This window comes from Poromitra crassiceps (genome assembly GCF_964638095.1).
Source record: "Poromitra crassiceps genome assembly, chromosome: 5".
NCBI lineage: Eukaryota > Metazoa > Chordata > Actinopteri > Beryciformes > Melamphaidae > Poromitra > Poromitra crassiceps.
Genome location: NC_139642.1, coordinates 50,067,984 through 50,094,849, shown reverse-complemented (window position 1 = coordinate 50,094,849; position 26,866 = coordinate 50,067,984). Strand labels below are relative to the sequence as shown.

The 26,866-nt window shown below is 45.6% G+C and overlaps 1 protein-coding gene across 1 annotated transcript in view; it reads left to right on the top strand.

The window, feature by feature from the left end:
* Window positions 1-1,028: 1,028 nt before the first annotated feature.
* Window positions 1,029-26,866, top strand: part of ppp1r37 (protein phosphatase 1, regulatory subunit 37) — a 63,753-nt gene continuing 37,915 nt past the window's right edge. The window contains exon 1 of the mRNA XM_083637992.1: window positions 1,029-2,113. Within this exon, the coding sequence (XP_083494118.1) occupies window positions 1,339-2,113 (775 nt within the window). The 5' untranslated portion in view covers window positions 1,029-1,338. The remainder of the gene's footprint in view (window positions 2,114-26,866) is intronic.

Sequence of the window (26,866 nt, the reverse complement as noted above, 5' to 3'; positions counted from 1 at the left end):
AAAACACAACAGTGTTTAAGGTAGGCAGCATTGGTAAAACAAAAAGAAAGAAAGAAATCACATTTAACACAATATTGGAGTTGGCTCCAGGAAATTGATACAAATGTTTTGAAACCGGTTCGAAACATTCTGAAACGCTGCGTCTGCTGAACATACCCCCTCCCCTGTAGGCAACGACGTGTTGACGTCAGACGTATGGACAACAAACAGTTGTTGGACTTCCAGCAAGCTAGCGAATGGCAACGCTAGACAAAAACAGATCAAATCGACTTCTCCTCGGACAGTGTGATATGTGCGAGACCTAAGCGTCGGAATATATTTTCTCTATCTCAAAATAATACGTGCTATTATCAGCCGGTAATTGTAGCTTCGGCACAAAGCCACAGCGCTAACGTTTAACGTTAGCCACGGAAACGAACATGCTCATTGCTCGGAGTATGACGCCTGTTTTTTTCCTCCTTGCCCCTGGTCGAGGGCTGTGATGCGGACCGACGGAGAGTGAGACGAGAGCGACAATCGGAAAATCTTTTTCTTGACACAGGAGAATGGACTTTGTTGCGGGAAAGCAGCTGGGCTTACGTAGAGAAGCAGACATGCAACCACACATGGGCCTAGATGTCATTGTTGGGCAACAACTTTAGCCAGCTAGCTAGCTCGTTCAAGTTCATGCAAATTAAATGGTTTAGTCTTGGGATAGCTCACTTCTGCTAGCGTAATGGAGGCACCCTGAGTGACTTGTTCATTTTAACTGGCTGCCCTGGTCCTCTTAATTGCTGCTGGTAATGTGCTGATCAGACGAACTTAGGTTTTCACACGGTTGACAAACATTGACATCAAAAGAGTTAGCTGTAGATACCTGCCTAGGTGATAGTGCAGCAAAGTTAACATTACATAACTAACGCTAGTTTGGCAAACAAAGAATTGCTGAAACAACATCCAATCCCAGGTAACGTTAACGTATCAAATGAATCGTTTTCAGTCTGACAATTGTGCGAAATTGTCCTGTGTTGCGTTTGTAAAGGATGGAATGAAGTCAGTTGTGAAATGTGTAAAGTGAATACGATATTTTAGAACACGTTGTCAAAACAAACAAATCGATCGTGATATTGGTAGCGTTGTATTGTTTCTGAAAACACTTGTATATAAAATTGTGGTAGCTAATCCTTGTCAAGAAAGGGTCTGGACAGGTGCACAAGAAAGTGTGCTGTTGTAGTCAGACAGAAGTTGCAGTTAGCAAGCCAGAGACCGTCTCCTCTTGATCAGTTGTTTTGCTGTTGTTGATCTAACATCCAGCCTGTCTGGCACAGTTGAAGACTCAGTTGCACTGGAAATGAAAACATGAATATCGAGGAGCAACCTCTAGATTTGTGCAATGTCAAGACAAAGAGTAATGTGGACGATGAGCGCAACACTACCAACAACACGGATGGGGTCATTTCCCGGATCACTGAACTGATGATGGACGGCAACACAGGTAAACAAAGCATTGTTACCACTGAGGCCTCTGAAACCTATCTGCTACCCCAGCTCACTGACAACCTTCGGGGGGCTGAGGAGGATTACCACCAGGCACAAGAGACACTGGAAATTGACGAGGTCAATGGAAATAAAAAGAGCAGTGTGCACGACAATCCAGCAGTGGCGAGTCCCACTAACTTGATCGTTAATGAGGAACAGAACAAGGGGGATATTGGGGTGGAGAATATCAAGGAAGATGCGGACAGTGGACCTGCAAAGTTTATGGAAGAAGGGGATGACGGTGGGGACATGGACATAGGTGTGGATCTCAGTCTTGATGAGAGTGGGGTGTTGGAAGCCGAACCGACAAACGCCAGACCTTCTTTCTCAGATAAGACATCAGACTCTGTCTGTACCAAGCCGGAGCCCACCACGACCCAGGAGGATATCATAACTGAGAAAACAGCAGAGAGTTCTTCAGATACGAGCCAGAAGAGCACCACAGCAGCTTCTGCCCCAGACCAGCCGGCCCTACTGTCCCCCACCTCGGATGAGGGGGATGATCAACACAAAGCAGGTGGCAAGAAGGTGACGTTCCCCTCAGATGAGGATATTGTCTCTGGAGCAGTGGAGCCCAAGGACCCCTGGAGACATGGTAATACTGCATGCCGTGCTGTGTGTGTGTGTGTCTGCATCTTTATGTGTGAAATGAGTTTCCATGCATTGTCCTTGTTTGCATATTGTGGCTGGCTGCTGAACATAAACATGTCAATTCAACACGCTCATGCTAGGTTTTATTCTCAGAGGCCTGCTAACTCTTCAAATATTGTTCCCCAGCTCCAAATGAAAAGAGTCCGTCTTACATTCAGAACTGGATAGTTAAAATTAGTGTCCTCTAGAGAGAGAGTGGCGTCAGCGGAGGACCAAAATGCAAGAATCATTAGCCAATGAACAGCCAGGAATGGGTCTCGCGCTACTTTTGCATGTTAAAATAAAGCTGATAATGTACAATTTGATTCATTTCAAGGGATGAAAAATCCTTTCAAAGTACAACACTGTCTATTTTGATGCAACTCGACAGTGCTGCTTTTTTTACTGAAGAGTTCCACTTTCTACTTCCTGGAAAAAAACTGGTCCATTGGAGTGAATGGAGATGTCAGAACTCTTCTATTATACGGCTCTGGTTAAAATGTGTTCTTCTGTACTCTGATTGGTCGACTGTGATACATGAGAGGTGTGTTGATGGTGTGCCAGTCGTGCAGTGGAATGTTCTTTTGTGTCACTTCTCTCCTCAACGCTCCTCAGGCTCATCCCTGCCTGCCAAGGTCTCACTCACTACCATCTGGTTTGTCCTCAGGCAGCGCCTTTGCCCCCGCCCCTTTGTCAAACAGATGTTCATTTCTTGCTTGGGGTAGTTAAATCACATAATAATTTAGCTCTGTGTGTGTGTTTTTTTACAGCTCAAAGTCAGCCTATCTATGTATGAATGAAGAGGTGAGGGGGCTGCAGGCAACAGATTTCCTGTAGTTTCTCCTTCTTTAAATAGGGCCAGGCCTGTGCTGTATACTGTACCGTGAGTAGATCCCGCCACTCCTTGAGGTGTGCCATTTTAGTACAACAGGGTCCTGTTTGTTCAGTGTACACGCTCCTAAAGGAAGCTCATGCAGGATGAGGAACTGCCTTTGCTACATTGATTATAGGGCACATGCATCCAATAGGTTAGAACAGCTCTTGGTCTTGGCCGTGTATAGACCAAATCAGCGGGATGTTTACATTTACTTCCGGGTACCCCTGGGTCCACACATTATAATGGCGGTGGACGGCACAAACTGACGTGTTGAAGACAAAAACAGACAAAGAAGACAAAAATGGTTCGTCCGTGTTGTGTTGTTGTTTAATATCATTCATAACAACACTTTCACTAACGTTAGTGGAGACCAGACTAGCTAATTTACCTGTTGGACCAGACCAGAGTAGACTTGAAGCTAAATTAAATTAACGTGGCGTCGGTAGCTCTGTCTGTAACGTTAACAAGTCTGCAAAAAAACAGCGAGTTTGACAGACAAACAAACATTATTAGCTAGCTAACACTACATAAAACAAACACAGAAGAAAGGCTAGATACGTCGGACAAGCATGTTTACCAACCGTTTAACCATTTAAATTGAAAGTAGTCGGCCGAAAACAGCAAGAGGGTTTGACAGCATTTATATGACAACACGCACATTTAAACCTGCCGCCTTCCCCAAGTGGTACCCGGAAGTAAATTTGTTTACATGGTGACGTCACGGTGATTTGGTCTATTGTGCACTGTCTGTGTTTCTGGATCATCAAAGTGAAATGCATTAGAGCAGAATCACAGCATGAACTAATGACATTTCCAAATGGCAATTACTTGCTGTTTTAGACCTCCGGGTAATCTTTGGTCCAAAAAGCGAATATTGTTGTTGTTGTTGTTGTTGTTGTTTTACAAACGCACCTTTCTTTAAACAATTTTATAGTTCTTAGGGACATAGTTATAGACATAGTTCACAGGGACAACAAAAAACTAAATGCATCATATGAAGTAGATTTGATTTGTTTTGCATTACCTCAAAACGGAGAGTTAAAAAAAAAAAAATTAGGCTTATAGGCTAGCCGTCGTGCAATCTCTAGATCAGACCTATAAAGTTTGAGTTATGGCATGTTTTACATATAACCTAAGTTGAAGTAGTTTTCATATTTTGCTCAGTGAATGTGTGCATTTTGAAAAGCATTGTAATTAATGTCTGCATCTGCCAGTGGGCCATCACGATAACAGTAGGCATAATAATGTGTTAATTCCACTAAAGGAGAGACTTGATGTTCTCTGAAATTAGGTTGAAAAAAATGCCTGCATATATCAGTATCCGCAACCGGCTAAAAGAGTTGGAAAATATCTGCATAACGAATATCAGCACACACACACAAAAATCCAATATTGTGCACCCCTAGTTTTAAGGGTAAGGCTAATACTGTCCTGCTGTTTCCCGTTCTACAAAACCACAATGTAGGCCACTTCAATGCAAGGGGTCACTGATGCTGGATGTTCAAGTGGGGGAGGGGTGACACAAGAACCACACTAAAACAACAACAAGGTTCAACTTAATAATATACATGCACAATACTGCCTCATGTTCACTTGAATATTGTTTGGCTAACATCCCTGCCTGTAAATCTGTTCTCTCAGAGAGAGGACGCCGTTTTGTTTCTACCATTCACATTCAGTCAGACTTGAGGGTACATTATTATTTTGCCCATTTAAAATAATTTAGATTCGGCCTTTTTCCCCCCTCTTATTTTTTGCATCTATCCCCCTGACAACTTGTCTCTATCTCTGTTGCTTTTCCAAATTGTTTGATTTTGGATCGGCTCAAAACCAGAATCGTGTTCGTTTGTGTTACAGTATACTAGGGATGTTCATCAATTATCGAAAATCGATAATCGATCGTTAAGGATTGGAATCGATCCTGTGGCATTTGGATCGATTTTTTAATTATTAAAAAAAAAAAAAAAAAAAAATTTTTTTTTTTTTTTTGGACTAGGTTTGGGTGGAATTCGTTCCTCCTCGCCCACTCCATTGCACAGCCGACTAACGTGAGGTGGAGCTTCATATAGTCTCTAGTTTTCTGGCTGGGCACGGGCCTTTGTGCCAACAAAACTGTTTTAAACATGAGAAATTCACACCGGCATGCGCCGGGGACAGCAGTGTTGGAGAGGAGACACATTGAAATAAAGAGTTCATTGAGGAGAACACGTTGTCTTTCGTATTTTCTGCCATAGGCATTCATTTTGTTAAAAAAAAAAAAAAAAAAATTGAAAATATTGAAAATTTTCTAAGTATTAATAAAATCGATAATCGATAATTGATCGTTAATTCTCACCGATTATCGATTTTGGAAAATTTTCAAAATGAACATCCCTACAGTATACCATACATCCATGTTAAATAATTAAAATCTAAAAATGATCATGTGATGATGACTAAGATAATAAATAAAAATAGTTAACATCTTTCTAGGGATGCACCGATATGAAAAGTTTGCTGATATACCAATAACCATATTAACATTGCTGTTAATAAACCAACATTAACAATGCCCATATTATGATCTGTATAAAAACAAGTTTCCATGATAAGCAAATTTTGTACATACTGAAAAACACATGTAAACACTAAATAGTAAGTGATGCCTTTCTTTATTTCCAAAAGATTTGAAAAACCCCATTAAATTTTCCGCACTGTTTCCTCTCAATATGAACATTTTGGCCGATATCGATAAGCGACATCAATATTGCTGTTATTTTGCATGTGGATATTTCATGCCTGAGTGCGAGCAGCTGTAACTTGTCCCAATTTCCCCCCTGCGGATCATTAAAGTCTTTCTGATTCTGATTCTGATTCTGGTCATCGGAACCATACAAATATATTTAAAAAAGTGCTAACAATGGCTGATACGGATATGATTGCCGATATATCATTCATCCCTACATCTTTCGTCAAACTGTGCACAGGAGCAAAGTCTTTTCCCAGTTAGCCAGCACTGCAGGGACCTTATGGGAAAACACTGAAGTAGAGTCTGGATTGTTTAAGTATGGTCTCAGAGTAGTTATCTTGTAGTTTATTTAAGTTCCAAAGGTCCAACTGATTGTGCCATGGATAAAGAGGGAGACACAGCGTCAGTCAATCACATGATGCACACAGTAATGCTCTGCTATTTATTTAGGCTAAGATATGACTCCCTGATCTCTAGATCAGTACATTTTTTACAGTCTGGTTAGTTAGAAGAATACAATAAATGTTTTAGGCTGCAAAAATGTCTATTATTTCATTAAAAATTTATAGTACTGGTTTACTCAATTCCTTAAGCATTTTGTCTGTTGGTTGTAAATTGGACCAGGTTAATGTTATGTTGTTTCTTTCACATGGTTCTTTTTAATTGCACTGATACCTACCCTTTTCATTCATATCACATGACCTGACAAGGTGAAACAGTATCTGTTGGGAGAGCTGTAAAATTCCAGAAATGGTGCCCTACTACTGTTCATATGCATCAGCCATCAGGTATAGGTTATTGGCTATAGCAGGAGCGCCCAATACAAGATCGCAAAGGCCGTGCTGGTAGCTCACGTGCCATTCATAAAAATATGTTTTCCCCCTCCACGCTTTGTCCATCCTCCCAATTTATTTGACACTTGATTGATATAAAGATCGACCAGTCTGCGGCTGTTGAGCGCTGTGTTACATTAGGTTACCATGACCACTAACGCCGCTTTGCATTCTGGGGCCGTAAACCCTGTATGCTGAAAAACCAGCCGAGAGGCTATAGAGAGGCAAAGTGAACATCACTTCCTGCTTCAGCAGCACTGTACCAGAGATTTTCTTCCGCAATTTATTTTCCCATAGACATTTCATAAAATGTTTATAATAGTTTTATTTGGTCAAACCAAACGGTTCAGCTATATTTAGAATCGGGAGAGAGACCATAGAACATTTCACACAACTTAAAAACAACAACATAGAAAAAATATTTTCTTTAAATCCGCAATTTTTTACGTTTTGGTCCGAGTGAAATGTTATGTGATCTCTCCTGTTTCTAAATATATCTGTAGTACCGTTTGGTTTGAACAAGTAAAACTATTTTTATAAGCATTTTACAAAATGTCTATGGCAAAATAAATGGCGGATGAAAATCTCTGGTACAGTGCTGAAGCAGGAAGTGACATTCCACTTTGGCTCTCTATTTCATTCACAAGAGGACGACACATTTCCCGACTTCCAACTATCACTGCATAATAATAACCATAAAACAGCCTGAGAGCTATACAAATGCATTGTCCTGTGGAGGGTCAGTGCAGTAATGTACATGTATAATGTACGTAAATGTACCTTAGTACATTTTTATAATGTATTTTCAGACCCACAGGGTTTGTAGATCATTTTGAGCTGGTCATTTGAAAAGTAGTTTGCAAGGCAAAAAAGTGTGTGGGCACCCCTGGTCTAGTTCCAATAAGCAGGGACTGAAAAGAGAGGAAAACCACAGTTACCTTACCACACACTAGTGATGCAGGTTAAATCTTTTTATGAATTGACCATTTTGGGCTCATGATTAGTAGAAAAATACCCCAAAAGCACACAAAACATTTTTTACAGCCCTCCAGGGCAGAAATATGGAGAAAAGGGTGGCATTCTAAATGGGCATTCAACACCTGTGACATCACTTGTTGCTGGACGTTCTGCTGGGGCTGACACAGCTGGATGCAATGTCATGAATAGTGGAAAAAGGTGACATACCAGGGCAGAGATCAAACCACTCAACAATGCTCATGTTTTGGGATGAAATAGGTGACTAGTTTGCATCCCTGTGACATCACAGGTGTACAGTTCCATTTCAGAAACAGTGCCCCCTGCAGTTTACAAAAACTGCCCCCCCCCCCCCCCCCAATGTAGGAAGCCATATGAAAGCACCAGCAGCAGGCTACGTAGGAAGCCATATGAAAACACCAGCAGCAGGCTACGTAGGAAGCCATATGAAAGCACCAGCAGCAGGCTACGTAGGAAGCCATATGAAAACACCAGCAGCAGACTACGTAGGAAGCCATATGAAAGCACCAGCAGCAGGCTACGTAGGAAGCCATATGAAAACACCAGCAGCAGACTACGTAGGAAGCCATATGAAAGCACCAGCAGCAGGCTACGTAGGAAGCCATATGAAAACACCAGCAGCAGGCTACGTAGGAAGCCATATGAAAGCACCAGCAGCAGGCTACGTAGGAAGCCATATGAAAACACCAGCAGCAGGCTACGTAGGAAGCCATATGAAAGCACCAGCAGCAGGCTACGTAGGAAGCCATATGAAAACACCAGCAGCAGGCTACGTAGGAAGCCATATGAAAGCACCAGCAGCAGGCTATGTAGGAAGCCATATAAAGCGCCAGCAGCAGGCTACGTAGGAAGCCATATGAAAGCACCAGCAGCAGGCTACGTAGGAAGCCATATGAAAGCACCAGCAGCAGGCTACGTAGGAAGCCATATAAAGCACCAGCAGCAGGCTACGTAGGAAGCCATATAAAGCACCAGCAGCAGGCTACGTAGGAAGCCATATGAAAACACTAGCGGGGGGAAAAAAAATTTGCTGGAAAATCTTGCAATCTTCTGGCGATACCTGCAGCGTGGAGCGGCGTCCAACCCTCTTGCATACTCGCTTTTCTCCATTCTCCATAGTAGCTCTGGAGGGCTGCCCTTCAGCGGCGTCATTGGAATCTCGTGTTTGCAAACAAGCTATTGCTATATACTGTACCCCTCCCACATACTAATGCAATATGGTCTTCTGCAACCAATGCTCTTTAAGCCAAACAAAAAGGCAAAAGAAAATAAAGGGGAACATCCAAAATAGCTCACTTGTTCACAGTTGGTTTTAGGAGGGAGGTTGATAAGAAGAACAATGCCTCTCATAGTTTGAACTCCAGTGATTTGTAAGTATGAGAGCAAACTAATCCACAGGACTAAAGACCAATTTATGCTTTTGAAACGGTCGGCGACAGAAATGAGCAGTGTCTGCTACCTAGTGAAATGTCTAGTGTCGCTGACTACATCATAGTATCGCGCAAATCCGATTGGCTATATAGACGGCACGAGTTTGACTTCCTTGTTTTGCTTTTCACTCATTGAAATTAATGAACGTGTCTCCGCTATTTTTATCAGCCTGTCCTTGATGTATATGACTTCGTGAAAATCACAAAAAACATTGTGCATTTCCCAGAGAGAGAGGAGGGAGGTGAGTTGTGTGTCGTTTATATGCGGCTGCAGTCAAGTTCGTTACATCTTGCCTCCGAGGTGGTTTCACTGTGCATTCCATTCCCTCTCTCGCCTTGGCTGTCTGCAGCACTATAGCGTTCGAGTGTCACGTGACCGTTGAACGAGGCGAACATTCTCTGAAGTATAAATGCAACACCATGAGCGACACTTTCTTTTTCGTCTGCGACCATGTGCTGAGCGACACTTTCTAATAAGTATAAATTAAACTTTAGTCTATATATAATGTGTGATAGACAGCTACACAGCTTGTCAATGGAGACTGCAAATAACCTAGTCGTTGAGAGTTGAGAAAAATAATGTGTGAAAAATGATGAGTGGTAACTGATCACAGTGTGTGTGTGTAGGCTACCCTGGCAATAATATTATTTCCTCAAGGCTATTCTAAATGTCAATGCCTTGTTAGTTAAAATGCTACATGGAAAAATCAGTCGCAGACAAATAAAATGCGAGTAGACACACAAGCTGGCAAAAATATTTGTGATCCAATTTTAATCTTTTGATAATATTACTCTTTTATTATTGCAGTGCACTGCAAATAATGACGCCTATGAGTAGAAGAGTATGTTCGTTGCTCCTTTTGAGTCTGTTAGATAGTAAATTCTGTTTCCAAATTGGATCCATGTTGTGATGTGATCCCTCTTATCTACTGGCTTAATGTGCACAGCAACAGTGTGACTCTCCTTTTCCAACATTTGTAAATGCTGATTGTCTTCTTCTAGTGTGTACCTTCTTTTGTGTGTGTGTGTGTGTGTGTGTGTGTGTGTGTGTGTGTGTGTGTGCGCGTGCGTGCGTGCGCGCGTGCGCTCTACAGTGGCTGAGACAAAGTCCAGGAAATGAAATGTATCTGGATTCCCGCCCCCAAGGCTCTTCATGCTTCATTAGAAGTGCCACAATAGATCCATGCTCAGCAGACTCTTTTATCTGCTGATCTAGAATCAGCTTCTTCAAGCCTCGTCCTAATCTGGCCCGTTAGGAGCAGAACAGTGAAGCAGACCTGAGACCAGGACCCGGGCCCTAGGGCTTCTGCACCTGGTTGTCCATGTACACGTACAGCGTGAGTCACTGGATGGATGTACAGCATGAGTCACTGGAGTGCACACAGGGGAGAATTTGCTAGATGACATTGAGTCTTGGTAACAACATATATATAATGGGATTTGACTTTCATGCCCAAAGCTATTGAACCAGAGTTTACATCGTCTAGACAGCTGCAACTCAAAAGGAATATAGATCTAGGGAAAAGGAGGGAATAGACTGACTGGAACCGTCATAGCCGTCTAGGGTATCACATTTGCCACTGTCTTTATTCAGGATTGCTAGTCCAGTAGACACTCACTGGCTAATCAACTAGGATCAAATGTGTAAGGCTACAAATCATACAAAGTTTGTAGACCAGCAGCATGTGTGTAACTACCTTTGTAGCATGATATCCTAGAGTGGGCATAATATTGTAGATGTACTCTAAATGTGCAATTGCAAAATAAGGCGATGTAATAGAACTGTCATTCCTACATCTGTTTTTTTCTGCTCTCTTCTCTTTCTGTTGAGACTTGAGGGGCGCTTGTTGTTTTCTTTCCCTCCGTGTGCCTGGGCATCATATCCTCCCTCCTTGTTTCCTCCTCCTCCCTGTCTCCTGGGCTGGCCACTTCAGTGTTGGTGCTGCTGCGCAGGCTGGCACACATGAGCCAAGCATGTCTCTCTCTCCACACAGTCTTTGGATTATAGTACTGTACAAGGCGTGAGCTAGGTCATGTGTTGTCTGTTGACGTATCGCTGCATGTTATCGGATAATCCTGCCAGTGAATGCAAGCACTCTGCTCATGTTTGTTAGGTTATGAATGCAAGTTAGTTGTTTCACAGCAGCAGTGGTGAGTGATGGCACGCTTTACTGCAGTAAGGATGGATAAGTACTAGTCTAGCCTACACTGAGATACTACAGTTGTAGACAGTCTTATGGTAGGGGTGTCAAAATTAATCGTATAATCGATGCGTCGCGATGCGGGCGTGTGAATCGAATCGAATCGTTGACAGATGAATCGTTGAATCGTTTATGTTTAAATTTCTATTGACATTCAGATTTTAAAGCACTTTCTAAGTAAAAAAAAAAGGGAGATGATATTTATCTGACTGCTTGTATTGATGAAAAAGTAGCCATGTGCAGTAATAATACAGAGAATTGAGGATGTGATACGTGGAGCTGCAATACTTTGAGCTGTATCAAGATGCATTGTGATGCATCGTGGAATCGAATCCAATCGAATCGTTGACAGATGAATCGTAATGGAATCGTGAGGCCAGTGAAGATTCACAGCCCTACTATGGCTATAAAGGTGAAATCAGACTAATTCCCAAATACAGCTTTTTGTAGAAATAACACCTAGCCTACTAGTAATGTAGAAGGTATTCGATCTCTTCCTGCAAGCTGTTTGGCCTACGTGCAGCACAGTCAGTCTCATGTCAACAGACCCAAGGCCCTCTTTAGTGGCTCAGTGACCCAATGTAGGCCTACAGTACAGTATGTGTTGTTAGTTAGGCCTACAGTACAGTATGTGTTGTTAGTTAGGCCTACAGTACAGTATGTGTTGTGGTCAAGTTACAAAGCTCTCAACCTAGACACTGCCTGGACAAGGGCTTTGATAGCCTACTGCATGTTCATCCACAATTCCATGTTCTTCTAATGCGGGAGGTGTGTGTGTGTGTGTGTGTGTGTGTGTGTGTGTGTGTGTGTGTGTGTGTGTGTGTGTGTGTGTGTGTGTGTGTGTGTGTGTGTGTGTGTGAGTGTGTCTGTGTGTGTTTGTGTGTATGTGTGTGCACAATGACATGAACCCTGCCCTTTGAACTTGTGTCTGCCTGAACTGTACAGTCATGTGACCCTAGACCTTTGCTGGCGCACCCACTGAGCGAGCACTGAGACATTTTGTCCAGCAGACTGGGGCGTTCACCTTCACCCTGAAGATACCATCCTCAGGTCAAATAGATGTCTACTCTATGAGAGAATGACAGCTGGTTCATTCCATTTCAAATGTTCGCCAGCATTTTTTTAGCCCTTCGTCAAAAACTCGTCTAGCTTGTATTTTGCACACCAATAATTGTGGTTGGACAGGTTGAATAATTTTCCATTTTCATTTGGCTGAAGCAACAAGTTGCCCCAGTAATATACCAGCATTTGTCTGGTGCCTGCCTGGTGATGACTTGTCATCCTGTCCCCAGTGTGTCTCTGCTGAGGACCATGTCTGTCCTTGTCAAACAGGAATTGCTTGCCCGCCCCGTCCATACACCCGCTCTTATCAGTTGTGATGAGGCTGCGAGAGACGAACACTACACTCTGCACAAAATGCCCCCTCATTTATAAATAGAACATACGACTGTTGTTCGTCAATAATGTCACTCTCTCTCCCATCTGTTTCAGCAGCATTGTCTCTTAGTGGCCTGATATCATGAAGCAGCCAGTTCTATAAATGCCTGCTCTAGTGTGTGTGTGTGTGTGTGTGTCTAAATGCCTGCTCTAGTGTGTGTGTGTGTGTGTGTGTGTGTGTGTGTGTGTGTGTGTGTGTGTGTGTGTGTGTGTGTGTGTGTGTGTGTGAGATCATGATTTTTTATGGTCACTCAAGATTCAGTAGGTCACGGGTTAGCTTGGTTCCAGCTTTTTGGATTTTTTTGAAATGTCTATGGAGAAATGAATGGGGAACTCTCTTCTGCGGCAAGAAATGTCACAGACTGTTCAGCTCTATAGCCCTGCAGTGTTGCACCACACCTATATATACTGTATATATTAGCAACATAACAGGTCCCGTTCTCAGATTTGCCTCAGTCTGCTTTGAGTGCTGCTGTCTGTTAATGATTGACTGGCACACTGCTGCTTCCAAACGATCGCTGGCTGAGCTTCTGCATAATCACTCTCCACTTGCTCTGGATTGAAGAGTTAAAAGCCCCACCTCATCTTGATCCACATCATCAGAAGCCATCAAATTCACTTTGTCTGCTTTTGACCCTCTGCACCTGTTCAAACCTCTGTTTGAACCAATGGGCAACCTCTGAAGTTTTCCCAGGAAGATGCGGAAGTCTTTGTTTAAGCTGTAATTACTCTAATGGCCACTTGAGGCAGGGCTCAGAAGTCCTGTCGTTCCCGTACACCCCCATGTTAAAATGCCCCACTTTGTAACAGTGATTAAGCATCTTTACAGCCTGGGCCTTAACACGGTAGCTAATTTCACCTTTTCATAACAACTGTAGGGGGGTCATTTTCTTATATAGCTCGCCCGTTTGGAGTAAAATAGACGATAGAAAAGGGGGTGATTGGCAGGTCAGCTGTCCAGTGATCACGCAGCTTGCCAATCATGGACCAATAGCAGGCGGAGCTGCGGGCTCCGTGAAACCCCCATCTCACGTGAGCTGCACACAGACTGTGCAACCCATTCCCTCCCACTCTGCTGATGAAAAATCATGATGGCGACGGCCACCACCACTTCAACTCAAAATGGGAGCCCAAAATCAATGGGATAGCTCTGTCCATATTTTTTAGGTCAGTGGTTTGAACACTGTGATCAAGGTTACGTAACAAAGTTAAACCTTTTGGGACATGCTCTCTTCGGAGCAGAACGTAGCTCCCCTCTTGATATCTGGGCCTGGACTTCCTCCTGTCTACTTACCCTTGTCTCTGTCTCTGTCAAGTCATCCAGGCCTTGTGGGAGAAGAAGCAGCAGGGCACGGAGATGCCACAGAACATCCATTCTGCCCCACCTGGCTGCCAGCAGCCATGCAGTCAGCTGTCATGTGTGAATGACGCTGCTGTCACCATCAGCAGCACAGTGGTGTGGAATGGCAGGGATGGCGACTCACTGCAGACTAGGAGAGGGGGGTTATTTTGGACACTAACACTTAGATGCTAAGTAGGAGGTGGCCACAGTTCCTCTTGTGTTCCCTCCACGCCGCCCGTACCCCCCCATCATCTCTGGAGCTTTGCCCCCACGTCTGCCCCATGTTCTTTCAGATGTGCTGCTTGTGAGATAGCTAGCTGACTGATGGTGCAACCGCCACCACTCTGAACGGGATGATTTAAAATCATCACAGCAACAAATCAGCTCTCTGAAGGCTGCTGGAGACGTAGGCCATACATCTGAAATGCACTGGATTCAACTCACAGCACTGCTAGTTTGACACCTGGCATCTCTGTGCTTTGCTAAGGACTCGGCGTCCGGTCCGATCTGCTCTGTTGTTGTCGTTTCTTGGTACCTTTCAGTACCTTCGTTTTTAGCCGGATGGACGACGCATAAACAATCAATTCAGAAGGTGGCTTTGACTTTCCTGAGACTTCAGACTTTCCATCATTGAAGCCTGGAGCTTTTCCTTCTATCAGCTAGATCAGGGATGGGCAACTTTGATGATAGAGAGGGCCACACAAAAAAGTTCCTCGCTACCAGAGGGCCAGACTGTGACCGTGCACTTCCACCAGTAGCCTACTGTAACACCATAACTCCCAATTATAGCTACTAATTTGATGAAAAGGACTGGTAATCAAAGTTTATTATATCAACATTTATATTTTTCATATTCAAATTTAGTAATTCTTCCATTCAGATGACACAAGAAACTTTGCTCTAGCTTTAAAACAGCCCGCTACAGCAATTTGATGGGGTACATCACCCAAATATGTGATATCAATCAGATTAGTAATGTTGCATGTGCAATGTGCATCCTGGATAGTTTGTTACAATAGCGTTAGCTCAAATGCTAACGTTAAACAGTATGTGGATGAACAATGCTAACGCCATTAGCGGCATGTTCTGGGTTGTACAGTAAAATTAAAACAGATTTTGGTGGTCTAACCTAACCAAAAAGTTCAAGTTCAAGTTCAAGTAGTTTATTGTCATATGTATAATACAATGTATAATACAATGAAATTCTTTATGCTCTGAGCACCCTCAGCCTTACATACACAAGGACATGGTCACAAAGACCGACAGAAAAAGGGTGTAGACCTACATAACTATGTAGGCTACACGTGAATACAGACATGTCTGTACACAGTACGTGTAGACATAACACAAACCATAATACAGTACAATACAATAATGGTGCACAACAAAGTGACAGTGCGTTGCAGTGTGTGTGAGTCAACTGTTCAGCAGCCTGACTGCCTGAGGGAAAAAGCTGTTACTGAGACGGGTGGTGTGTGATTTGATGCTCCGGTAGCGTTTTTTGGAAGGGAGGAGTGAGAACAGGGTATGAGCGGGGTGGCTGGTGTCTTTGATAATGTTTTCGGCTTTCTTTTTACAGCGAGTGGTGAAGATGTTATGGAGGTTTGGTAGTTCTGTGCCGATGATTTTAACTGCTGTCTTCACAGTCCTCTGCAGCAGTCTGCAGTCCTGACCGCCTTGTAAAAAACAAAAACAAAAAGTGGAAATTGACCCAGGGGCCACACTGAGTGAGGTCGGGGGCCGCATGCAGCCCGCGGGCCACCAGTTGCCAACCCCTGAGCTAGATCATCCTTTAGGAGAGATTGGTTTTTGAATGTGGGCTAATATTAGCTGCTGCAGACAGAGTTTGTCCTAAGTATAAGCTAGGTCAATGCCTTTAAGTCAGTCAACAAGTGGGTTACCTCTCCCGCCTGCACAGTGCCTATCAGAGCCCTCTCTCTCCCTCTTTAGTGTCTTATGTAACTCAAACCTCACTCTCCACTGAAGCCCCAGCCGGCCACGCACTTCCCAGATGTGTGCAGGCTGTGGCTACTGCAGGTCAGATGTTTTCGTAGCTGCTTGAACACATCTCATCACATCTAGTAACACATCTCACCACATTCCCACTTCCAGTCAAAGTTCTCTCTTAGAGTCTGCTCCCAAGATACGCTGTTTGCAAGAGCACACTGAAATTAACCAGTGAAATGAGTCTGTGTCGACTGGACGAACACAACAATTTCAAGAGATTATGTAAGCTGCAAGCTTAATAGGCTAGATGGAATCTTCTCCTTCTGCCAGGTCTCTCCCTCTCTGTTTCTCTTGGTTTGTCTGTCTGTGTCTCTGTCTGACTGTCTGTCTGTCTGTCTCTGTCTGTGTGTCTGTCTGTGCCTGTCTCTGTCTGTGTGCCTGTCTGTCTGTCTGTCTGTGCCTCTTGTCTGTCTGTCTGTGTGCCTGTCTCTGTCTGTCTGTCTGTCTGTCTGTCTGTGCCTGTCTCTGTTTGTCTGTCTGTCTGTGCCTCTGTCTGTCTGTCTGTGCCTCTGTCTGTCTGTCTGTGTGCCTGTCTCTGTCTGTCTGTCTGTCTGTGCCTGTCTCTGTCTGTCTGTCTGTCTCTGTCTGTCTGTCTGTCTGTGTGCCTGTCTCTGTCTGTCTGTCTGTGCCTGTCTCTGTCTGTCTGTCTGTCTGTCTGTCGGTCTGTCTGTGCCTGTCTCTGTCTGTCTGTCTGTCTGTGCCTCTGTCTGTCTGTCGGTCTGTCTGTGCCTGTCTCTGTCTCTGTCTGTGCCTGTCTCTGTCTGTCTGTCTGTGCCTGTCTCTGTCTGTCTGTCTGTGTCTGTGCCTCTGTCTGTCTGTCTGTGCCTGTCTCTGTCTGTCTGTGCCTGTCTCTGTCTGTCTGTCTGTGTGCCTGTCTCTCTCTGTCTGTCTGTCTCTGTCTGTCTGTCTGTCTGTCTTTCTGTCTGTGCCTGTCTCTGTCTGTCTGTCTGTCTGTCTGTCTGTGTCTGTGCCTGTCACTTTTATCATTTTGGCTGTGTGCAGTCAACAGACTCTGAAATAATGATCTATTGTACAAATCTGGAGCTAGGAGTTGGCATAGGATAATCATTTTTGTTCTTTCTAAATGAAATATGTCTATGTCATTCTCTTCTCTCAGCACCTTCATATGACTGCCTTTCTGTGTGAAGTTTGCATGTTCTCCCCTGGGGTCCATATATAACCCCTCCACTAAAAACATGCAGAAGAATGTCATGTGACCACCAGTGGCGGTTGGGGCGCTCCACTGCAGCTGCCCACCGCCCCTGGCCTGACCAATGGAGGAGGATGAGCCAGGATGGGTCAAATAATGGGGGAAACAAATTCCACTGCACCTCTCCATTGAAGAGTGTGTGTGTGTGTGTGTGTGTGTGTGTGTGTGTGTGTGTGTGTGTGTGTGTGTGTGTGTGTGTGTGTGTGTGTGTGTGTGTGTGTGTGTGTGTGTGTGTGTGTGTGTGTGTGTGAGTGAGACCAACCATTAAGACAGGGTTTGTCCGTCCAATTGTAATGTGACAGATAGGTGAGGTCAGGTGCTATGTCAGCACCTGGGAAGATGGGAACTGTGTTGTACTGTGTGTTGTTTAGAGGCATACAGGTTTGGCATTGATGCCAGCGCTCTTTAAGAGCTTCATAATAAAAACGGTTTCTGAGAGCAAACGTGTAATCTGGAGCAACCAATCCAAATTCCTGACTTTATAGGTCATATAGGGCCTGTCGTAATTATTACAGCCGTTTAGGAAGCATGCGTATATACCAGCTCGTTCCTCTGTCCCGCCCCGCCCAGACCAGCGCAGCAGCACTCTGTGCTACTAAAGCCCACGCTCACACTGTGGGCAACGTGGCTGATGGCTTGCCCTTTTGTGACCTCCTGTGGGCGCTGTTAGAGGCTCTGACTTCATCTTTATTTTGATGTTGTGCAGCTTCGAGGGTTTGAACAGGCAAACTCTGTATTCTTTGCTGCTTCGCTGTTGCCTTCCATAATGTGACATCATTTTGATGCGTTGACTTCCCTAACGAGCTGCCTAGCTTACGTCAACGCGCCGCCACGTTACATCGTTTTGATGCGTCGTCGATGTAGCTACTAGGCAAGAGCTCGTTAGGCAGCATTAATTGAAAATAAACATAAAGAAATAATTAATAATTACTTCAGAGCTTCCTATCAATCCCAAAAATGGACGCAACAATTCTCTAAGCATAATTTGTTTTAAATGTAATTAAGGTCATTTGAATTTGGAAGCTTTGAATGGCTGTAATCAACCTCTCATCCATTTTGCACTCGCCAGGCAGAACTATTGTTAATTAAACAAAATCACAATGGTAGGGAGGCAAGGAAGCAGAGAAATCCGATTGGCTGTTGATAGACGTCCGCAAAATGTTCTACTACCCGTGACCGCCTCTTCTCAGCCGACAAGCTTGTTGAGTTTCCCTAAAGGGAATGCATGTTTCCCCTCATCGCTCAGCTCTAAAGGAAATGCATGGAGCTGCAGTTTCTTGTTGGTCATGTTGCTTGCGGTGTGAATGTGGGGTAAGGCCTCAGCAGGACTCAGCAGGTCGGGCCTGTTCCACCACGGCTCACTCACTGTAATAGCCTCCGATTGTCCAAGTGCTCTTCAAAGATATACAAGCTGTACAAGATGTACAAGCTGGGCTTCCATGTCACTCTTCCTGTGTTTAGAACTGTGAAGGAGACACGCACATCCCAACAACCGCTCTTCAAAGCAGGTGCTGCTGGACCCAATACAAACAGCAGTGAATGAAAAAGTAGAGGCCGTTTGCTTAATTTATTAGCCGTCTCGCTCTTCTTCAGACATCAAACTTTAAGTCTCTTGGTGAGCGCTGTCGCCTCACAGCTAGAAGGTCCTGGGTTCGATTCCCACCTGGGACACTGTGAGCTCTGAAGGAGTGCGTGCCCGTCCGCATGTCCTCGAGTGCTCACCGCCCGGGTTGGGTCGTCAAAAAGGGCCTTTCTGTGTGGAGTTTGCATGTTCTCCCCATGCCCCCTGGGGGTTTCCTTCATATAGGAACCCCACACCAAAACATGCAATATCCTGGTCGCTGAAGTGGTGCCTCCTCTGGTCGTTCGAGGCGCCTGTTCGGAGGGAGGGGAACTCGTTGGAATTGCGTGATCCTCCCACGTGCTATGTCCTACCGGTGAAGCTTCCCCTCTCAGGTGAAAAGAAGCGGCTGGCTAACTGACCATGTCTCGGAGGAAGCATGGAGCCAGTTTCGGCTCTCCCCAGATCGGCAGAGGGTGGAGCAGCAACCAGGATTAAAAAAAATAATAATAAATGCACTAATGGGGATAAAAATGGGATAAAAAATCGGGGGGGAATATAGAAAAAAAACACTTTAAGTCTTCCTGTGTTCGTCACTTCTGTTTGTGCATGTGTGATTTTGTCTTTACACGCTGCCATTCCGTTGTGCGTTGTTGTGGGAGAGCTGACTCACAGCTTCATGCCGACTGTTATACTTAGATCTGACTATCGACCGAGGCTACATTTCATGCTGCCTCTCTCTCTCCATTCAGTTGTTGTTGGCACAGACACACAGCAGCTCAAAAAGGCCAGCACACAGATGTTGCATCATCATGGTCACTGAATTCAAGAGATTTTTGGTGCTTGGCAGCATGAGGCCAAATCTTGATTGTTCGGAATCTACATCAGCGAGAGTCGCCAGTTTCATGAATTACAGCACCGATAAATCCCATAAATCACGTGGCGGGTTGCTGTTGTTGCTGGTTTGTGTAGAAACTGAGGCTTCACTGCCTTCCCACACACAGGATCTGTCCCTCTGCGATATCAGGCCTCCTGCTCAGTAAAGCCCTACCACTCTGAAATTAACTCTAAACTCAGGTGTGCGGGTTGAATTCCCTACTGTAGTATCTGCCCGCCTTTGTCAAAGTAAGATCGTGTGTTAATTTTGCAGTGGAAACCTTGACCTGCTCATTGTGCGTTATCGCTCTACAGTTGCTGTGGGAGCTGCGGGATTGAAGTGGTAGCGGTTTAGGCTTACTGAATATACTGTATCTGCTTGTTGCATATTAAGTGAAAACACTGTGGTTTGTTTGGAAAGCTCTAGCTTAACTCTGCCTTTTGTGTTATCTGTCCTCAAATGTGCTTCTACTGGTTAGAGGCCTGCCGATTGTTCATCTTCATTCGTTGATTCTTATCATGATACCAATCCAACTGGCTATGAAGGCACAGATGCAACCAGGGCCATGTGGTGTTGCCTATGGCTCTATGCCACAGCAGGCAGGGTGTGTTGCCCTATTTTCCCCTCCCAACTTTATTTCCTCCTTTACTAAGCCACACTCATTGTAAGTGTGTGTGTGTGTGTGTGTGTGTGTGTGTGTGTAATGTGTGTGTGTGTGTGTGTGTGTGTGTGTGTGTGTGTGTGTGTGTATGTGTATGTGTGTGTTTTGCGTTCGTTGAGCTTGAAGCAGTTTGTACCCATGCCAATGTTGGGCCTTGTAGCCCAGTAGGAAGGAGCCATCCTGGAAGTAGATTAGTCAGTGCAATGCAGGGTAGCGTAGAGATGACACAGACAAGACCCAATGAAGAAGTCAATGAAAATCTAGGCTAAATCCCATTCTAGACAGGTTTACTCCTACATTCTAATCATACATGCTATCATAGCAGAATGAGTTAGATAGAGGCAGTGTTTCTGTAGTCAGTGCGACTGTAGTCGCCCACCATAGTCAAATTTTTCCCACCCCATAGTATAGTCTGATTTGTTAATTTTGCTCTCAGTTTCCACCAGATTGATGCACTTAACTTTAAAATCTACACAATTTTTTCCCTGGTCACCATGCCCACGGACCCCCCTAGAGGGGACTCCAAGGTCCATCCCACCACAGTCTCCAAATGTATAGATTTTCCAGGCCTGTTGTCTTTAGGTGACCACCTGCATCTGTCTTGAGAGACTAGTCTTTAGGTGACCACCTGCATCTGTCTTGAGAGACTAGTCTTTAGGTGACCACCTGCATCTGTCTTGAGAGACTAGTCTTTAGGTGACCACCTGCATCTGTCTTGAGAGACTAGTCTTTAGGTGACCACCTGCATCTGTCTTGACTAGTCTTTAGGTGACCACCTGCATCTGTCTTGAGAGACTAGTCTTTAGGTGACCACCTGCATCTGTCTTGACTAGTCTTTAGGAGATCACCTGCATCTGTCTTGAGAGACTAGTCTTTAGGTGACCACCTGCATCTGTCTTCTTGAGAGACTAGTCTTTAGGTGACCACCTGCATCTGTCTTGAGAGACTAGTCTTTAGGTGACCACCTGCATCTGTCTTGAGAGACTAGTCTTTAGGTGACCACCTGCATCTGTCTTGAGAGACTAGTCTTTAGGTGACCACCTGCATCTGTCTTGAGAGACTAGTCTTTAGGTGACCACCTGCATCTGTCTTGAGAGACTAGTCTTTAGGTGACCACCTGCATCTGTCTTGAGAGACTAGTCTTTAGGTGACCACCTGCATCTGTCTTGAGAGACTAGTCTTTAGGTGACCACGTGCATCTGTCTTGACTAGTCTTTAGGTGACCAGCTGCAGCTGTCTTGAGAGACTAGTCTTTAGGTGACCACCTGCAGCTGTCTTGAGAGACTAGTCTTTAGGTGACCATACCTTGCCGTGCTCCAGCCTGCTGTTGGCCACGTCCTTCTGTTTGCTCCACTAAAGCCCACATCTGTGTACTTCTCTACCAGCAGGACACTAACTAGTCAAACAGCTCTTCATCATCTCCAGCCATTAAAAGCTACAACAATTAATTTGTCTCTATTGATCTGATCAGTCAGCAAGCCAGGTTCTGTTGTAGCAGCTACGGCAGCAGCACTTGATTGTGTGTGTGTGTGTGTGTGTGTGTGTGTGTGTGTGTGTGTGTGTGTGTGTGTGTGTGTTGTTGCTGCTCAGCTGAGACTGGCCAACAACAATAACTAGGAGAAAAGGGGCGTGCTGCTGATACGTGTCATTTAGCAGCATTTAGCATTCTTCTCCTCGCCTCTCTTCTCTCTTTTCTTCTCTCGTCTCCTCTCCTCTCCTCCTCTCCTCTCCTCTCCTCTCCTCTCCTCTCCTCTCCTCTCCTCTCCTCTCCTCTCCTCACCTCTCCTCTCCTCTCCTCTCCTCTCCTCTCCTCCCCTCCTCACCTCTCCTCCCCTCCTCTCCTCACCTCTCTTCTTCTCTCGTCTCCTCTCCTCTCCTCTCCTCCTCACCTCTCCTCCCCTCCTCACCTCTCCTCTCCTCCCCTCCTCACCTCTCTTCTTCTCTCGTCTCCTCCCCTCCTCACCTCTCCTCCCCTCCTCACCTCTCCTCCCCTCCTCTCCTCACCTCTCTTCTTCTCTCGTCTCCTCTCCTCTCCTCCTCACCTCTCCTCCCCTCCTCACCTCTCCTCTCCTCCCCTCCTCACCTCTCCTCCCCTCCTCACCTCTCCTCCCCTCCTCTCCTCACCTCTCTTCTTCTCTCGTCTCCTCCCCTCCTCTCCTCTCCTCACCTCTCCTCCCCTCCTCACCTCTCCTCTCCTCCCCTCCTCACCTCTCCTCCCCTCCTCACCCCTCTCCTCACCTCTCATCCCCTCCTCACCTCTCCTCACCTCTCCTCCCCTCCTCACCCCTCTCCTCACCTCTCCTCCCCTCCTCACCTCCTCTCCTCCTCTCCTCACCTCTCCTCACCTCCTTTCCTCCTATCCTCTCCTCACCTCGCCTCCCCTCCTCTCCTCTCCTACCCTCCTCACCTCTCTCCTCTCCTCACCTCTCTTCTTCTCTCTTCTCCTCTCCTACCCTCCTCACCTCTCTCCTCTCCTCACCTCTCTTCTTCTCTCTTCTCCTCTCCTCCCCTCCTCACCTCTCTCCTCCTCTCCTCACCTTAAATCTTAAACCACGGTGTGTTAGAGCCACCTGTCATGCTCTTTTTTCCTCTCCTCCATATCTTATGAAGGCCTCTCATGCAGGTTCTGTGTATCAACAGACACTCAGGCACTTTAGGGTGGTGCAGTGCAGCACATGCTTTGTGTGCAACATTGCACTTTTGGAATCCGCTTGGCCTGCATTGATTAAATCATATTTGACGAGACATTGTTGCGTTGGGAGTCGAGTGTGCGTTTGGGTGTGTGTGTGTGTGTGTGTGTGTGTGTGTGAGTGCGTGCGTTTGGGTGGGTGTGACTGTGTGTGTGTGTGTGTGTGTGTGTGTGTGTGTGTGTGTGTGTGTGTGTGTGTGTGTGTGCGTTTGGGTGGGTGTGACTGTGGCCAGAGCCTCTTAAACAGCTTGGCAGTGATCATCTCAGTGATTAGTGGTTTGTCACAGGAGCCAATTGTCTCTGAAGACTCGTATTTAAGGGGGAAGGGGTAAAATTGCTGAAAATGCTTTGCTAAAATGGCATCTTAAAACATTGCACATTTGGCGTGATCTGCACTAAATGTCATGTCCACTCTCCTTCTCTTAACTCTTTTTAGAGGTGTCGTTTGTAACAGTCATAGCTCCCATCTTTTTCTGCTATCTGCCTCCCTCTCTGTCTTGCTGCATGCCTCCTCAGCCCCACACCCTTCATTCATGCATGAAGCAGAGCTGGATGGAGCTCTTCATTCATAGCCTGGTTAAACCCAGCCTCCACGTGACCTCTATCTATGTGCTATCAGTCACACAAGACTTGTGACTGATAGCACATAGATAGAGGTCACGTGGAGGCTGGGTTTACCCAGGCTACTTCATTCATGCATGAAGCAGAGCTGGATGGAGCTCTTCATACATGCATGAAGCAGAGCTGGATGGAGCTCTTCATACATGCATGAAGCAGAGCTGGATGGAGCTCTTCATACATGCATGAAGCAGAGCTGGATGGAGCTCTTCATACATGCATGAAGCAGAGCTGGATGGAGCCCTTCATACATGCATGAAGCAGAGCTGGATGGAGCTCTTCATACATGCATGAAGCAGAGCTGGATGGAGCTCTTCATACATGCATGAAGCAGAGCTGGATGGAGCTCTTCATTCATACATGCAGCAGAGCTGGATGGAGCTCTTCATACATGCATGAAGCAGAGCTGGATGGAGCTCTTCATACATGCATGAAGCAGAGCTGGATGGAGCTCTTCATTCATACATGAAGCAGAGCTGGATGGAGCTCTTCATACATGAAGCAGAGCTGGATGGAGCTCTTCATACATACATGAAGCAGAGCTGGATGGAGCTCTTCATACATACATGCAGCAGAGCTGGATGGAGCTCTTCATACATGCATGAAGCAGAGCTGGATGGAGCTCTTCATACGTGCAGCAGAGCTGGATGGAGCTCTTCATTCATGCATGAAGCAGAGCTGGATGGAGCTCTTCATACATGAAGCAGAGCTGGATGGAGCTCTTCATACATGAAGCAGAGCTGGATGGAGCTCTTCATGCATGAAGCAGAGCTGGATGGAGCTCTTCATGCATGAAGCAGAGCTGGATGGAGCTCTTCATACATGAAGCAGAGCTGGATGGAGCTCTTCATACATGCAGCAGAGCTGGATGGAGCTCTTCATACATGCAGAAGAGCTGGATGGAGCTCTTCATACATGCAGCAGAGCTGGATGGAGCTCTTCATACGTGCAGCAGAGCTGGATGGAGCTCCCTTCATACGTGCAGCAGAGCAGGTGGAAAAGCAGGCAGCAGCTGTAGCTCAGCTCTTTATGGTCCTGCAGGGCTGCAGCACGTCTCTGACTTCTCTTTAACAGCAATAGCTGGAGCAGGGTACACTGTGTGCTTCTGGCTACTGAGCAGCACTCTTTCTTGTCTTCTCTCTCCCTCCTTTTGACCTCTCTCCCACCCTCTCTTAGGCTTGGGTGATATCCACATTTAAATATCGCCATATAGTCCCGCCCAAATATGTACCACATCAGTGGGTATGTTAACGATTGTGGCTTTGTGGGGCATGACATGACCACATCGGTGGTTATGACATCATCCTTAACGTCGCTCAGTGTTTTCCATTTGAACTTTGCTCCGCTAACCGCTGACCTTGTCTCTGTCAGGGATTGGCTGTTTAGAGCGTGGTCCTCCTGGTCATACCAGGCCCTCAGTCTGTTTAGAGCGTGGTCCTCCTGGTCATACCAGGCCCTCAGTCTGTTTAGAGCGTGGTCCTCCTGGTCATACCAGGCCCTCAGTCTGTTTAGAGCGTGGTCCTCCTGGTCATACCAGGCCCTCAGTCTGTTTAGAGCGTGGTCCTCCTGGTCATACCAGGCCCTCAGTCTGTTTAGAGCGTGGTCCTCCTGGTCATACCAGGCCCTCAGTCTGTTTAGAGCGTGGTCCTCCTGGTCATACCAGGCCCTCAGTCTGTTTAGAGCGTGGTCCTCCTGGTCATACCAGGCCCTCAGTCTGTTTAGAGCGTGGTCCTCCTGGTCATACCAGGCCCTCAGTCTGTTTAGAGCGTGGTCCTCCTGGTCATACCAGGCCCTCAGTCTGTTTAGAGCGTGGTCCTCCTGGTCATACCAGGCCCTCAGTCTGTTTAGAGCGTGGTCCTCCTGGTCATACCAGGCCCTCAGTCTGTTTAGAGCGTGGTCCTCCTGGTCATACACACACACACACACACACACACACACACACACACACTAGTTTAGTATTGCTGAGGTGTGCAACCCAATCTCTCTTACACAGCTCTTTGTTGCTCAGCACCTTGGTGATACATTATTATTCATTAAATCAAATAGACACACGTTTGTCGCTCACTTTCTCTCTCTCCCTCACACACACACACACACACACACACACACACACACACACACACACACATACACACACAGAGTAATTAATATATACTGTGTGTGTTAATACTGTGGAGTAGGTAAGGGACTTTCTCCTTCTTCAGACTGTGGGAATGTGCTTCTGGACTTTCCGGGCGTCCCCTCCACACACACACACACACACACACACACACACACACACACACACACACACACACCCCCCCCCCCCCCCCCCCCCCCCTCGGGAAGTGTGTACACACACAGTCACGCACGCACGCACACACACACACACACACACACACACACACACACACACACACACACTCGCTCCACAGCAGAGGAGGACTTTTCCAAGGACATAGTGTACGGTGGAACACACTAGCCAAATGTACATGCATGCACACGTACGCACTGGTCACAGAGGCACACACTGCGGCACTAAACACACAAGGTCGTTCACTAGGGCACTTGTAGGTTAAGACGCACAGGTATGTTGTTGACAGGAACGGACACGTACCTGTTACCCCCCCCCCCCCTCCTCCAGTAACAGGCCCGGCTTCAATTGAAATATGAGTTTCACAGTTTATACATGTGAGATTCTGAGCTTGTCACCCTTTTCAGGGGGGATTTTATGTCAGCTTGGGTAATTTTCGAAGAATTCTGGAATCTCTGAATTTCTCCTATAGGCACAAATAGTTCAGTATATGATTCAGTCCCTGAAATGGAGTCGGAATCTAGTTTTCCATATCTTCTCTGGATAACATACAATAAAGTCTATGTATTACTTCAGTGAAAAAAATCCTGCCTAAAATAGTAACAGTCCCTTTTTGAAAACATGGCAGATAGTTTGATCAGGGGAGTGGGTGGTGGTGAGGGGTGTAAAAACTGATCATCAAACATGATGAAATACTGAAATACAGTAATTGATTAAATACTGGAAGCTGGCATGGATCATGGGAATGCCTTGTTGCCAGCCTACCAAGGTTTCTGGTGAGAGTTTGGACATTTTATTCTATTAAATGTAGTCAATTTGTTCCCAAATTCACGAAATAGCCCTGAATCCTCTTATCAACTCAAGTTTGGGTCGATAAAGACTTAACACTGTGATGATAGCATCACTAATTTACCGCCGCAATTAAGTCACCGACGTTTACAAGAAGAATGGAGCCATT